This window comes from Gossypium arboreum, chromosome 10 (genome assembly GCF_025698485.1).
Source record: "Gossypium arboreum isolate Shixiya-1 chromosome 10, ASM2569848v2, whole genome shotgun sequence".
Lineage (NCBI taxonomy): Eukaryota > Viridiplantae > Streptophyta > Magnoliopsida > Malvales > Malvaceae > Gossypium > Gossypium arboreum.
The window spans coordinates 110,177,999-110,194,404 of record NC_069079.1 but is presented as its reverse complement, the minus strand read 5'-3'; the positions used below and the strand labels follow the sequence as shown (position 1 = coordinate 110,194,404).

Here is a 16,406-nt window from a genome sequence, read left to right as displayed (position 1 = left end):
AAATATTTAAAATATTTTTGGTACAAAAAATTAAAAATATTAAACACAAATTATTTTAATTATTTCCTCAAAAAATATTGTCTTTTTTGGGCATATACTAGAGTCTAGACATCAATTAATGTTTATAAAATCAATTAAAAAAGAGAGAAATTTGACAGTAACATGACCAACAACAGAGGTGCAATAAATTAGTCAAGAGATTGAGCTGTGTAATGCAATAATGTAAATGTAACCCATTCATTAGGTGGAAAAATAAAAATATTTGTATAAATATAACATTATGTTTTCACATTCGTTTCAATTCAACCCCTCTTAATTCCTTGCAAGCTTATATATACACATTTATTTCTTCTTTTCCCCCTTTCAAAGATCCAAGCTTTGGATCTATCATTGCAATCAAGGGAGAAAAAGAAAACAAAACCAAGCCATGTTTTTATTTGATTGGTTTTATGGGGTTCTTGCATCTTTGGGTTTGTGGCAAAAAGAAGCCAAGATTTTGTTTTTAGGACTTGACAATGCTGGCAAGACCACTCTTCTTCACATGTTGAAAGATGAGGTAAAACACAATTTTCTTCAAAAATTTCCCCCTTTTTTTGTATTTTGTGGGTTGTTGAAACATTGATGATTTTGGGTAACTGTAATTTGCAGAGATTAGTTCAACATCAACCAACCCAGCACCCAACATCTGAGGAATTGAGTATAGGCAAAATCAAGTTCAAAGCTTTTGATTTGGGTGGTCACCAAATCGCTCGCCGTGTCTGGAAGGATTACTATGCTAAGGTAATATTCTTTTTATTATAATGGTATTTGATTTTGTCAGATCTTCATCATTTATATATAATTATGGGGTTGAATCTTTATCAAACAATAGATTTCATCTGTTGATTCTATTTAACTGGCAAAGAACAGTGGTCTGGCTTCAATGCTTATCAATAATAGATTTAGATTTAAATTTAGCTTTGGATTTGGATTTGCTTCCATTTATTTTTCCAGTTTTTGCTCATTTATGATCCCTAAATCTTCATAAATTTCTCTGTTTCATGTGGGTTTTTTTTTTTATGTATATTTTTATCTGCTTGAGTCATTTTCCAAGTAATCTAATTTGGTTGGCTAATTCTGCCTTTATAATCCCAAATAAAGTTTCATAGTGTTTATCTGAATCATGATTGGCAAATATTAACAATGTATATTGCATCCATGGTCACTCGGATTAACGTGTGAGTGTTGGATACGGGAATGTTTAGTCGTTTCTAAGTTTCTTTTTCATGTATTTGGAGGATACTTGGAGGTCATATCCTATCTCCCAGTGTTACTTCAGGAAAAAATAAAATAAAATAAGAGGCCGAGCAATATAGTATATCATTGAAAGCACCATTCTCTTTTAATTCATAGGAAGTGTCCTATTTGTAGCTTTTCCATACATCAATGGATTTTTCATTGATATCAACAATGGATTATATGTGAAAACATAAAAACCCAACAAGCTTCTGGTTTCCAAGTGTTGGCATGCAGTGTAGGATTTTCAGTCCCTATGTAACCCCTTCCTCTCTCCCCTTTAGAATGTAATTGTTTGTATGTATGGATTTATGTGTATAGGCGCAAAAGTGTAATTAATGTTGTGAGCAGGTTGATGCAGTGGTATATTTGGTGGATGCATACGACAAGGAAAGATTTGCAGAGTCGAAGAGGGAATTAGATGCGCTGCTTTCAGATGAAGCATTGGCCAATGTTCCTTTTCTAATTCTAGGCAATAAGATTGACATTCCGTACGCAGCTTCAGAAGATGAGCTTCGTTATCATCTTGGGCTGACCAATTTCACGACTGGGAAGGGCAAGGTCAATCTTACAAACTCCTCCGTTCGACCCCTTGAGGTATTTATGTGCAGCATTGTTCGCAAAATGGGATATGGTGATGGCTTCAAATGGGTCTCTCAATATATTAAGTAGATAATATCTTCCTAAACCTTTTTTATTGCTGTGCCGCTGTATTCCTGCCTTTGTTTTTGCTTTGTTAGGCCTACTGTTAAGCTCTTTTTTCGGATATATATGAAACTGCATATTACTTTTTTGATAGACACATTACTTCTTTTAATATTATAAGCTTAAACATGGAAATTATTCAGGTTTGATTAGGGAGGGTATGAATACTGCTATTTTCATGGATATTAGATACATTTATAATTGTCCAGTTCCATCTCACTATATTTGATATTTAGTTCTTGTTTCTAATAATATCAATGAAAATAATCTATGAAAATGTCATTTAAATATTTTAGTATTTATAGTCCAAAATTTAACTCAAGTAGGAATAATTCATTTTTAGAGATAATTTGACATGTTTGAGCAATTCAAAGTGAAGCTCACACAATTTCTTCTCAAATTTCCAAACCTCAAACATCTTATGGCTGGAGCTCTCTATGTCAACTTTCTTTATCCGACACATTATTTTCCAAACCTTTTGCTTCTTTTCATTGTGTGAATTAAAACAAGGTTTGGAAAGCTAGCAAAAATATTATGAGATTCAAGCTTACAAAGCTATGAATTAGTCAATTCTATCTTTCATCCATAAACAGAAGTGAGAATTTGTCGATTGCCTATGTCGATAGACGATATTAAAAAGATACAAACGCTAAATATCATACCTTCAACCTTCAAACTAAATTTTAGATCGAAGATTGAGATTTGCTATTAACATGTGTAACAACTCTATTTGTGATCATCAAACAAAAAGAACTAAATACATCGATACCAATTATCATCTAATTCGGTATCAACTTACACACAACGTGATTCATGCACAATTAGTCATACACCTATATATACATATAGGTTTACCTCACAAGCTTTTTACCAGATGTTAACCTAATTCTAGAGTAAGATACATTTGTAACAAACTAGATACATACAACATATATACTCCGGTTTTACGGTAACATATCAAAGAGGAAGATAGATCTTATGTTTCTAATGTTCTAATATACTTACATATGGAACTACCATGTTGTTATACTACTTTTCTCCGATCCTTTAATTTCTATGGTCTTTGGGCATCATATCCGAAAGAGGGCCGATAAGGCTTTCATATTCCAACTGCAAAAAAATAAAAAGGATTTGTGTTGGTAAACTGATGTACAAAATAGAAATTTCTTTAAGACAACTTCACATACCGTTGCTAAATCATGAGCTAACTTCATTCTCCGGTATTCTTGCTGTGCTTTCTTTGAACGGAACATAGATTGAACTCGTATAACAGCTTTCTCAACACGTTCTTCAGCTTGTTTTCGGCTGCTTATGTAGTAGGCCTCTTCTATGTAAGTTTCCTGCCTTTGCTCTTCAACTGCTTCGTCTGTGGTTATTTGTAGTCCACGAAAACCTTTTCTCCTTAATCGCCATCGCAAAATTGCTTTTTCAAGCACACCAACCGACCATACAATCTTACGGTACTGCCTCCTTGCTTGGAAGCCCCGGAAAGCGGCCTGTATTTAAATTTTCATGCAATGTCAAATGTCGAAGAATCTTTCCTATTCTAAGCAATCCTCACTTCCTCGGAAAGAAAAACCAGATAAATAAAAAGTTAATACTGTGTCAAAAAATCAGAAATCCAGATAAAATAAGAAATTTGTTTAAGAAAAAGCTATTAAAGCATGAATTCCTGAACCTTTGTGAATATGAGAAAATAGGAAATTTGTAAATCCTAGTTTAATTGGTCCAATTAAAGAGAAATCATGCTTGTTCACAGTAAACAACAAAAATAAAGGGATTTTGAAATAATACATAGAACACAAGTAAACACGAAATCTGTAAGAAAAGGGAGAGCACTTACTTGGATTTTGATAGCCTGGCGGCGCATATTTAGGAAATCTTTATGCATTTTCCAAGTACGGAACCTATATTGGATGCGGGCAGCAGCAGCCATTTTTCTTTTAGCCTCGTAGTTGCGGAAGGCATGTTGAATCTTCATAGCAGCAATTATACTTCTTGCTTCGTCCTCTGCATTGTAAGACTCAACTGCTTTAGCTCGAACTTTGAAAGAGTGTGCCCTGAATGCAGTGTTTATGCGCGCAGCTGCATCAGCGGCTGTCCTATAAGCAGCTAAAGTTTCCCTCAAATACAGTTCATCTTCGTTAAGGTTAACGAGGTTTGTTGCCTCTATTCTACTGGTTTGAAGAGACCCGCTGGCATTTCCAGCTAGTGCCATATCGTTGAACTGTGCCACTAGAGCCTCTTCAGAAAGATAAGCAGCTAGCCCATCATAACCATTCAAAGACGCAAGATCAGCAGCAGTGCAACCGCTCGGGTTTTGGGTGGTGGGGTCCGTCACCAAGTTCGGCTTTGCCCCTGCAGATAAAAGAACAGCAACCATTTTTTCCCTGCAAAGTAAGGTTTTTTAAATCAAATAAATAATCCAAAGCTGCTTGAAACAAATTACTGAGAGAAATAAGATCACGTGGAAACAAGACTGTTAATATATTCAACATCTTTAAGTTTCATAACACTCACAGAAAAGGAACAAAGAAAAATGCATTCACAATAGACAACATTACTGTCATCACTTCGGACAAAAAATGCTTAAGAGGTTCCAGTTTACAAAACATGCAGCAAGCTTCAAAATTCATGCAGTGAATTTAGGAAATTTAAGTATAGTGAAAAGTAAATATTTACGATGGCAAAAAGCATGTACCGGCCGTAATATGCTGCCCAATGAAGAGCTGTCCATCCATGTTTATCACGAAAATCCAGTGAAAGGCCAGACCATGAAAATAGATAAATAGCCCATGTATAACCAAGAATAGCACACAAATGAATCACTCCTTGACCTTGAGCATCATATTCGGTTGTTTTACTGCCGTAAATTATTCTTTCCAACAGCCAGTCCTTCAGCCTGTTTTTTAAAGCAATTTCAAATAAACTATCTTTTGCCTGTGTAAATGAAGCTCTATTTTCTTCAATTGACTGAATCAAATATGTCCAGCTATTGGATATGTTGCTAGTCTTTTGAGCAAACTTCTTTGCCTCCTTCAAGGAATTTGGTGACACTTTACCCGATAGAATGTTAAGGCTCTTCGAAGTGGAGAAGAGCAAGTAAGCAAGCCTCATCTGCAACCGGAACTCCTCCCACCTAGACTTGTCTTCTAGAGGAACTACTGGGTCATGCAATAAAGGAGCAATATACTCGAAATTGAGAACTTGGCTGATGGGTTTATGTCCATCAAGACTCATATAGAGCTTCACTAATCCTGGGGCATGTTGTGATAGCAAACAGCGATAAACCCCAACTTGAATAGCTTCCGCTGGGTAGCATACATCACCGCATACACAAAACAAATTGGACTTAGCAAGATGTTGATAAGCTTGATGAAAGACTCCAGTGACTAAAATCTGCAAATTAATATATAAATAAAAGTCAAAACACATAACACAACCAAAATTCATGCATGCTACTAAAATGAGTGATTTCTATCAACCCAAAAACAGAGAGAGAGAGAGAACCTTTGTCTTCTCAGTTGAATAGGCCCATGCAGGTGATACTTCAGTTATGCTAAATATTTCCTCTGGGGAGGTGAAGGAATCTTGACCAGATGAACTTGAAGATTCTAGCACAGGATCACCCATTGAACATGGGGATTCAGTCACAGTACAGTTTATCCACTTTCCAAAACTGTCCTGACTTTCTAAACCATTATTGATCAAAAGGTCCAATGGTTTACCCATCCCTATCGCACTAGAGTCTTCCCTCTGCATAGTAGAATTTACTTCGGTACCTGGTGTTTGATAACAAACACCTCCTCGGGTGTTGAGGTAAGCATTATTACTCTGAGCAACTGGATCAACTAAATTGTCAAGCAATGAAATGTCCGGTGATGAATTATATGCGGAGATAGGGCCACCCTGCAAAAGTGAAGCAACTTGAGTGGTCATCATTAAGAGAGTAATACAAAATAAGGCAAAAGAGAATATTTAAGTGATCTTCACCATAAACAGAAATGATAACTTACATGTCAAACTAAAATGAACGATAAACATAAATAAATAATAGATTAATATGAAGACACCTCAAGCAGATGCTTCCACGCATGCAAAACTCATAAATCTATGTAAGATAACACATGCCACATATATGTATAGAGACGTGTAACATATATTAAATGCTACAGAGATCTAGAAAATTATTCAATAGATCTGTAACTTACAGGTTTCTGCATAACTAGCATGCTATTTTTGGGTATGCATGAGGAAAAATTATTTGGATGAGATTCAATATGCTCCTTCTGCCTATAAAGACAATCACAGCTAGTTGCCATGCAGGCTAAAACAAAGAAGTAAAACAAAAATAAACAAAAACGCTCTCTTCTTATAGAGGGATAAAAACTATAGAACTTGAAAGCTATGAACTGGTTTTCTTACATCATTTGAGAGGCCATTTACTGTTTTTTGGTTCCATTGGTCAAAGCAAGCGTTCATGTCTGCCATCACATTAAAATAAGTTAATAATTCAGTAATTAAAATGGGGGTAATACAACTATAAACCAGTCGGTTACCTCCACTAGATACAGCCGAGTCATTACTATCATTTGTCACCAGAAGCTCATCCCATTCAAGCGTATTAATCTCATGAAGAGTCATTTCATGATTTGCCTTAATGCTATCACTGAGATCTGTTCACTTTCAAGAACAGTAATCAATGAGAAGATGGTGTATTGATAAGCAGAGAAAACTATGATGACAAAGACATGCTATTCGTGAGTTATCTTTTGCTTGCCAAATAAGAAACTCCTTTATTGTTTACATAATTTAACTTCTAGAAAATTCGACGCTGACCTTCATAATATGCATTAGCAGCTCCAGAATCAAAGTCCTCCGTGACAAGCAAAGGAGTAGACTGATCAGTTGTTAAACAGGAATTTGAATTCACAGGTGTGGCTGGAGAACCCTGCAACTTTACCATAAATAGGAAAATGTCGGTCACTATCTGATTACAAGGCATAAAGAATAATGAACTGATAATCTTTGGAGACAGTATCTCGAAGTTTTCATTTTTAAGTATTTCAACACCAACCTCCTTTGTTTCACGATAGTGAACAAGAACTATGTTTTCCAGAGTCCTGAAGCAAAAGAAACCATAATAGAAGATTAGGCTAATGATGTCAACATTAACACACACTGAAACATGAGATAAAGTGAAAAAATTTCATGATTTTTATTTCAGAACTAATAATGAGGGGACTAGATAGGAAGGTTAACAAATAGATATAAATTACATACTTATCAAGCAGCCAGTAACACCTGCGAACAAAAGTTGGATTATCTAGGCCGTGTGCATAATATACATGAATCCTTTCTTCATTACCAACCTGAAACGTGAAATGCAATGAAAATATCAATGATCTATGCTTTCTCAAAATAACTACATGTTGGTCATTCAAAAGCATGGGAGATAAAATGCATGTATTTAAGGAGAGGAGATTAAATTTAAATTTAAATTTACAAAGGAAAGGAAGAAGCAAGCCAACGCGTAGATACAGCAACCAGAAGATTCTATACAAGTGAAACTACTTTCTAAACCACAAATACTTGAGATAGGAACATTTAAAACATAAGATAATCTTAATGCACAAAGAGAACATTGAATGTATTGCGTGCAGTGTAAGACAACAGTAGAATCTAACAATTTTTATGTACAAACATATAATACAAACAAGTGATATATGTAAAAATAGGACAGCTTCAGAAACCAAGGATTTCAACCCAAAAAAGAAAAAGTGCTTTATTCACTTAGCTATATAAGCTGTATAGATAACAGGGTGGTGCAATTTATAAGACTTTATAAAGCAAGAAAATCTCACTTTTAAGTGTTCATGAGCTTCTTTAACAGTCTTCCCATCCTTTTTCTTTTTCCAATTATGACCGTCTTTTCTGAAGTTTCTGAGCATCTTTCGGTCAAACAATACTATAGTACCACCTACAACATCAAGAATACAGTTATCGATTCTATAGGTAGACTTCCTTCTTATTCATTACATGTAAGTATAGAAAGCACAGTTAATTTGAAAGCAAAGTTAAAATTTCCTAGAGTCATAAGTAATGACACTTAGACATTCTATTGCAGCATGGATAACTTTGGCAATCCTAATGAAATACTGAATCAAATAAGTGTTCATTTGATTGATGCCCTTTAAATTTTCATACTTTCTTTGTGCCTTTTTTTTTTTTTTTTTTTGCAAAATAGAAAAAATGTACAGAAAGCCAAAAGGCAAATAATAAAACATGAACGGAAAACAAATGCATTAATCAATCGGGGCCCAAATTTTATCTCAAACAGCCAGTTGTTTATAAACTCTTATTATAAACTTAGAAGAACTGAAAAAATGGTAAAAGCTCAGGAATTTGTTTTATTCAATCAGAATTGTCGTGATTAAACATGGAATAGATTATTGCTTCATGGAAATCCGAGAAAACATGAAAAATGGGGTAATGAAAAATGGAGTATTATGAGTAGTTACTTTGGGGCAAGTTCACTGGCTTCACAAGGATGGGGAAGTATTTGTAGTTGGAAAGTATAGCATGAATTTCATTTGGACGTAACCATCTTGACTTTGCCTCTTCCATCATAGTTCGAACATCCAAATCTATCAATAGAAACTAAAATTAGCAAAAGAGAGAGTCACATAACTATGACATATACAAAGCTTAAACTACTTATCTAGCTCTCAAAGAGCCAAAATAACTCTTACAGAACCTCTATTGTTCAACAAATTAGAAACAAAAAGTAAGAAAATTGCTTACAAAAAGCTAACAAGCCAGAATTCTTTGCAATTTACAAGTAATTAAACAAATTTAAAACGTCAAGTTTAACATATTTTACAAAACTCCTAGAGTGAGAAAATTAGTAAAGCAGAATTAGATGAGATAAAAGAAAAGATAGATTCTGTGTACGGTACCTTCCAATGTATGAAATCCATGAATTTCAGTGCCGGCGAGTTGACCCGAACCACTACCGTCCATCGCCAAAATCCGATTACGAGAGAAGAATATTCGATTTAATTAACTTTCTACACCGTAAAAAAGAAGCTAATTTCATCACATTAAACGCATAAAAACGAAGTTATCATAATAAAATATGAAAATAGAAAACAGCTTTAGCCTAAAACCTAGCAAAACCTTGTGCAAAGTGAAGGGTGTGTTCTTGGAGCGTGGAAAATGGAAGTTTTATTATTATTATTATTAATTTTGGTGTTAAAATAAATAATCGAAATTAGTTTATTAATTATGAGATGACTCTCCTTTATCTTTTCCGAAAAGTGATTTGCTGAAATAAAGGGGTTTTTTAAATTTTGTGTGGAGGAGATAACAGTCTACAGTTTGGTCAAGCATTTGCTGTCGGAACCTATGCCTTTGATTTCTACGCTGGGTCTACTCATAAACGAGTGGTTTCCATTCCTGAAATGCTTTTCTCTTTTCTGTTACTTTTTAGTTCCAATTCTGCTCTCAATCCCTATGCTCATTTCTCATTACTCATTACTCATTACTCATTGCACATTTCAAAGTAGGTTAAAAAGAAAAAGGAAACTACACCAATTATCCCTAAATTTTCATTTTAGATTCATAATAATCATTAACATTATAAATTTGTTACATTTTTGTCGCTCGTTTAAAAAGGCAACGTTGCATCTTCAAAGGACTAATAGCTAATTTGGTCCTTAAGCTATAATTAAAAATCATTTTAATATTTTTAAAATTTTAACAATAATTGTAAAATAAAAATAAAATTATTTAAAATAAAAAAAATTAATTGCAACAAAGAAAAATCAAGAATTTTGCAACTAATTTTTTTTCAAAAATAGAAAACATTAAATACTTATTCACTTCCATCTAACTCGTTTCTTCGTTTGCTTTGTTGGTACACTCTTTTCATATATGTTTTATTTACCATGCAATTAGAGAGAAGAAATTGTGGGTTTGAAAAAGAAGAAGAGCACTTTGCATTATAAATTTAAAAATTCCAAAATTTCAAAACTAAAAGTCATTAAAAAAACCCAATCAATCTAGTAACTGAAGTTACATAAAAGAAATAATGGGTTTAGAAAAATAGGGTACTTTATATTATAAATTAAAAGAAAAATAAAAAGTTTCAAAAAATTGAAACTTACCAAAGAACTCATATAGTGTAATAGAACATTTTGCTCTTCTCTCTTGCCTTCTTCTTTTTTAAATTTTTTTCTTTTCATAATTATCAAGAAAATCTTGCAAATAGGTTATTGATGATAAAAGATTTTATGATTCTTAAGAATAAAAGCAGTGTTGCAAGCCTAAATTTTGTTTCTTGAAAACTTGAACAGCAACAATCGATCTAATAGTGAAATTTGAATCTTGCATTAAAATTTATTTTACTAGGGCTTTTAAGGATTTGAGAAATAAAATAAAATAAAATTTGCAAAACAATTTATGGGTAAAACAACATCAAGTTGTTCATCAATAGTGGAAAACAAATGGAATTTAGTTTGAAGATTTTAAGTTTTTTATATAATAAAAATTACAAGAAATGATAATTTAAAATTTTTAGATCTATACATATTTAAATATTTTATATTTAAAAATATATGATTTTAACTATTTTATGGATTTTCTAATAATTTTTAGTTCAAGATTTTTATTTTAATTTTTATAATATTGTTAAGAAAATTTTAAAAATATTAAAATGATTTTTAATTGTAGTTCAAGGACTAAATTAGCTATTTAACTCTTTGACTTAAGGTGTAACGTTGTTTGTTTAATGAAAGTTAACAACTAAGTGACAAAATATAACAATTTAATAATATTAATGACTATTATGTAACTTTTGAAAGTTGAATAACTAAAATGTAATTTTAAATAAAGTTTAGGGACAATTAATACAGTTTATCCTAAAAAATTAGGTACGAAAAAAAAAGGCAAATATAATTTAAGGATAAAAGTGAACATTAAACCTACTTAAAATTAAAAGTAGAGAACTAAACTTCATTGTCGGGAAGAACACGGAGATTGAGACCATAACTACACCTTACGTTTATGAAATTTGATAAATATATATACATATATAAAGTATTTAACAAAAGAAACTATATTAATTAAATTGAACACAATTATCTTAATCATCCTTGATGTTAATATTATATTTCATGATTTTATATTTCGTTTGAAAATGACAACCCAAATTTTAAATCATTAATTAAATATAGTTGAATTTTGAGTTAAGCTGGTGGTTGATATATTAATATATATTTATTGCTTATATAAAAATTGATTTCTAAATTATAATGTTTTCTCATTTAATATATTTCATTTTTAAAGTGGTATTTAAATTTTAATTTTGGTACAATCGTTACTTTTTAAAATATATATATATATATATATATATATATCTTAATCAATGTGACATTTTATTAAATAAAAATTAAATTACAAATAAAAATTAAATTAAATTATCAAATTAATATTATATTTATAACATTTTCTCTCTTTCTCTTTCTTCTCCTTCTTCTTCCTCCTCCCTCAAGTAGCTCATTTCCACTGCAAATATTGCTTTGCATGCTGCTTTTTTTTTTTATCTCTTTCAAATAAAATTTTTATCAATAATCAGCAATTACAAGCATGTCATGGCTGTCCAGACACCATCCATCTCGTTACAACTTCCCTTAAAACTGTGGAATTAAGCCTGTGAATCCAAGGACAAGAATCAGAAAACCCCTCATAAATGGTTTAATAAAACCCCCACAAACTCACGTCCCACCCCTAAACACCCTTTATCTCAGCAAAAACATACTAAGTACAATCAGAACCACCCCATCATCAAGTTAAAAGATCCAAAATCAATTCACCTAAAGCTCATGCCTTGTCTCATCCGATTGCTAGATAGAACGGATGACTGGGCCGGAGATGGTGAGGAAGAAGAAGATGAAAAAAATAATATTAAATTTACTTATTTTTTATTTACTTGAAAATGCCTTGTATCATAATACAATTGGTTAAGAAATTAAAAAAAAAAAAAGGTAATGATTGAATCATTTTGTGTAATACGTCCATAGTTTATGTATAATATTTACCAAAACAAATTTTAAGGACCTAAATATGATGAGAGTTATCAATGAAATCTATTTTGATGTATAAGCTTAAATAAATTTGAGATAGATCGGTAAAAGTATTAGCGAGATTTATTTTCTATAAGTTTAATTATATTTTGTTTCTATTATTTAAAATTAGTCTCTATATATTATATTAGAATAAAGAGTAAATTAGTCATTTCTGATAAAAATTTCTTCTACTTATACAGTTAAAACTGGCAAAACTGACGAAATAACCAAGTCTACCTTATGCTAACGTATATAGACTAGTTTTTAATGGTAAAAATTGATATAATTTTTAACAGAAGGTCCAATTTGCTCTTTGATCTAACATATAAAGACTATTTTGCCCATTTTTTAATAGAAAGAGCAAAATGCAATCCAACTCTTAGTACAAGAGCCTCCAAAGATGTCATATTAAATCATGTAATCGTACCTTCCTCTATTTATTTCTTACCTACTATTTTTCACTTTTAAATTATAAAGTGTTTAAAAAAATAAAATAAAGAACATACAGATTTTTACGTGAAAACCCTTTCGAGAAAAAACCACAGGTAGAGGAGAAGAAAATTCACTATGTCGAATTCGAATTAATTATAAGAGGAATAGACTATATCTATTTATAGGCTTGTAAAGCCATATTCTAGTAAGACTGAAACACCTTATTCTAATAAATATTAAATATATGGATTCTTCTTTTATTTTATTTTACCACTGTATTTTATTTAATAAGGATTCGGGTCACTTAATTTTAACAATCTCCACCTTGACACAAATTCTCAATGAACAAGTTCTTCATCACGAACTCTCAACGAACAAGTTCTCCACCTCTTCCATAAAACCCCTTAAGGGTTTAACTTCAACAATGAACACCAACCAAGTCTAAGCAATGCTCAAACTTGGTTATAGGAAGTGACTTAGTCATCATATCTGCAGGATTTTCATAAGTACTAATTTTGCTCACAACAATATCACCACGAGCAATAATATCACGAACAAAATGATACCGAACATCAATGTGTTTTTTCTCTCATGAAACATTTGATCTTTTGTAAGAAAGATGGCACTCTGACTGTCACAAAATACTGTGCTGATTTGAAGATCTTCATTGAGTACAATAAATAGTCCCTTCAACCAAATAGCTTCTTTACAAGCCTCAGTAATCGCCATGTACTTAGCTTCAGTGGTAGATAAAGCGACTGTAGTTTGCAAAGTAGCTTTCCAACTAATTGCACAACCTCCGATTGTAAAGACATAACCTGTGAGAGGTCTTCTTCTATCAAGGTCTCCAGCAAAATCAGCATCAACATACCCAATTACTCCATCTTTAGTTCTTCCAAACTATAAGCAAACATCAGTAGTTCCTCGTAAATATCTTAAAATCCACTGAACTGCTTTCCAATGTTCTTTACCGGGATTCGCCATATATCTGTTAATTGCACTAACTGCATATGATAAATATGGATGTGAACAAACCATAGCATACATGAGAGATCCCATTGTACTAGAGTATGGAACATGTGACATGTACTCAATCTCATCATCTAATTGTGGAGACAAAGCCGATGAAAGTCTGAAATGGGCTACTAAAGGAGTACTAACAGGCTTAGCACTCTGTATATTGAACCTGCAAAGAACTTTCTCAATGTACCACTTCTAACTTAGGTATAATTTACTTGCTTTTCTATCTCTGAGAATCTCCACACCAAGTATCTTCTTTGCTGGTCCTAAATCTTTCATCTCAAATTCTTCACTTAGTTGGGTTTTGACTTTTCTTATCTCTTATTTATCTTTTGTTGCTATCAACATGTCATCAACATAAAGAAGTAGATACACAAAAGAACTATCACTGCTTTTCTTAAAGTAAACACAACTGTCAAAACTACTTCTTTTGAAATCGTGAGAAGTCATAAAGGAATCAAACCTCTTGTACCACTGTCTTGGTGGCTGTTTCAAACCGTAAAGGGACTTTTTCAGCAAGCAAACGTAGTCCTCTTTTTCTGAGACTGTAAAACCCTCTGGTTGTTACATGTAAATATTCTTCTTAAATTCTCCATGCAAAAATGAAGTTTTTACATCTAACTGCTCAAGCTCCAAGTCAAACATGACCACAATACCAAGCAAAGCTCGAATCAAACTATGCTCAACAACTGGGGAGAACACATCTGTGAAGTCCACTCTTGGAATTTGACTGTAACCCTTTGCAACAAGCCTTGCTTTATATCTGGGTTCTTCAACTCTTGAAGTCCGTTCTTTCTTTTTAAACACCATTTACAACGGACAACCTTTTTACCTTTAGGAAGTTTTACAAGATCCCATGTTCTGTTTTTGTGGAGTGATTCCATCTCCTCTTCAATAGCAAACATCCACTTTTCTGAGTCTTCACAACTAATCACCTCGGAATAATTAGATGGTTCTTGATTCGCATCTATATCTTCAGCCACATTTAAAGTATAAGTAACTAGATCAGCCTCAGCATACTTCTTTGGAGGTTTAATTTCTCTTCTAGTTCTGTTTTTGGCGATAGAGTATTGCGGTGAATAAGCAACTCTATTCTCAATTTTTGTACTGGCTTGAGGAGTCGACTCTGTATTAATCTGATGCTCCACCTGCTTTTGATTTTCTTTATTGGAAGAGTCTTTAAGAGATAAGTCAGGTAGCATAGCAGTTTCATCAAAAACAACATCTTTGCTAATTACAACTTTTTTATTTTCAAGACACCATAACTTATACCCTTTTACACCAGCTTTATAACCAAGAAAAACACATTTAATGGATCTCGGTTCCAATTTTCCATTATCAACATGAGTATACGCAGGACACCCAAAGATCTTTAAATCAGAATAATTAGCAGGATTACCAGACCATACCTCTTGTGGAGTCTTTTTCTCAATGGCAAAGGATGGGGATCGGTTGATCAAAAAACATGCAGTAGAGGTTGCTTCGGCCCAAAACGACTTTGATAAGTTGTCATTTGAAAACATACATCGAACCTTCTCCATGATTGTTCTGTTCATTCGTTCTACAACGCCATTTTGCTATGGAGTATGGCGAACTGTTAAGTGTCTTACGATCCCTTCTGACTTGCACAATCTATTAAACTCATCAAAACAGAACTCTAAGCCATTGTTTGTACGGAGGTATTTTATTTATTTTCCAGTCTATTTTTCAATCATAATTTTCCAAGACTTAAATGTGGAAAACACATCACTTTTCTGCTTCAAGAAGAACGCCCAAACTTTTCTAGAAAAATCATTAATAAAGGTTAGCATATAATTAGCTCCACCTCTTGAAAGCACTCTGGATGGCCCCCACAGATCAGAATGAATATACTCCAATATTCTCTTCGTGTTATGGATTCCTCTGGTGAATCGAACTCTTTTTTGCTTTCCAAAAACACATTGCTCACAGAAATTCAGTTTGCAAATTCCTTGCCCATCAAGAATTCCTCTTTTGGTCAATTTTTTCATGCCATTCTCACTCATATGCCCTAGACGCATATGCCAAAGTTTAGTAATATCATTATCTGAAAAGGAAAAGGAAGCGACAGTTGCATCACCAATAATAGTAGAATCCTGCAAAACATATAACTTGGCAGTCTTTCTTTGCCCTTTCATCATAGTAATGGAACATTTGGAAATATTCAAAACCCCACTTTCAGCTGTGTATCTATACCCTTTTGAATCAAGAGTACTCAACGAAATTAAATTTCTCTTTAATTCTGAAACATATCGCACATCACTAAGTGTTCTGACAACTTCGTCAAACATCTTAACTTTAATTGTTCCAACACCTGCAATTTTAAACGAAGCATTATTTCCCATCAAAACAACACCTTCAAACACTGTTTTGTAAGTTGTAAACCAATCCTGATTGGGACTCATGTGAAAGGTACAACCCGAATCAAGGATCCACTCTTCGCTCACTTTAGAATTCTTGACAGAAACGACTAGAAGTTCATCATCGCTGTAGTCTTCTGCAACATCAGCTTCACCGAAATTTTCTGGTTGTTTTTCCTTTTGATTCGCAGCCTCTCTTTTGATCTTGTTCTATAGCTTATAGCACTCAGATTTAATGTGCCTTTTCTTCTTGCAAAAGTTATAAGTTTTACCTTTATTTGAAGACTTCGATCTACCCTAAAATATACTACGAGGATTCCGATCCTGTATCCTTCCACGATCATCATCAGCATTTCGATCTTGTCTCACACGAACAATGAGAGCCTCTCCCTTAGAGTCTGGTTTAACCACAAGATGCTTCATCTTATCATACAAGGTCAAAAAATCATAAACCTCATCAATTGTGAGA

At 32.9% G+C, this 16,406-nt stretch overlaps 2 protein-coding genes across 14 annotated transcripts; one reads left to right on the top strand and one right to left on the bottom strand.

The window, feature by feature from the left end:
* The first annotated feature begins 216 nt into the window (after window positions 1–216).
* On the top strand, window positions 217–2,115 carry LOC108489372 (GTP-binding protein SAR1A-like). Its single transcript, XM_017793888.2, has 3 exons — window positions 217–556; window positions 649–780; window positions 1,627–2,115. The coding sequence occupies exons 1-3, from the start codon at window positions 428–430 to the stop codon at window positions 1,945–1,947; spliced, it is 582 nt and encodes a 193-aa protein (XP_017649377.1). The 5' UTR covers window positions 217–427; the 3' UTR covers window positions 1,948–2,115.
* Window positions 2,116–2,709: 594 nt separating this feature from the next.
* LOC108489371 (calmodulin-binding transcription activator 5-like) lies at window positions 2,710–9,611 on the bottom strand. 13 transcript variants are annotated; one of them, XM_053019704.1, is made up of 14 exons: window positions 9,150–9,608; window positions 8,940–9,069; window positions 8,502–8,640; window positions 7,845–7,960; window positions 7,264–7,352; window positions 7,058–7,103; window positions 6,820–6,937; window positions 6,540–6,656; window positions 6,406–6,464; window positions 5,491–5,889; window positions 4,682–5,379; window positions 3,824–4,370; window positions 3,168–3,476; window positions 2,710–3,090 (listed from the first exon to the last, which is right to left on the bottom strand). In XM_053019704.1, the coding sequence occupies exons 2-14, from the start codon at window positions 8,958–8,960 to the stop codon at window positions 3,028–3,030; spliced, it is 2,721 nt and encodes a 906-aa protein (XP_052875664.1). In that variant the 5' UTR covers window positions 8,961–9,069; window positions 9,150–9,608; the 3' UTR covers window positions 2,710–3,027. The 13 variants fall into 13 exon arrangements, with proteins under 13 accessions (XP_052875664.1, XP_052875662.1, XP_052875663.1 ...); XM_053019702.1 differs by having other exon boundaries at window positions 8,940–9,050; XM_053019703.1 differs by having other exon boundaries at window positions 8,940–9,050; window positions 9,160–9,608.
* Between the last annotated feature and the right edge of the window lie 6,795 nt (window positions 9,612–16,406).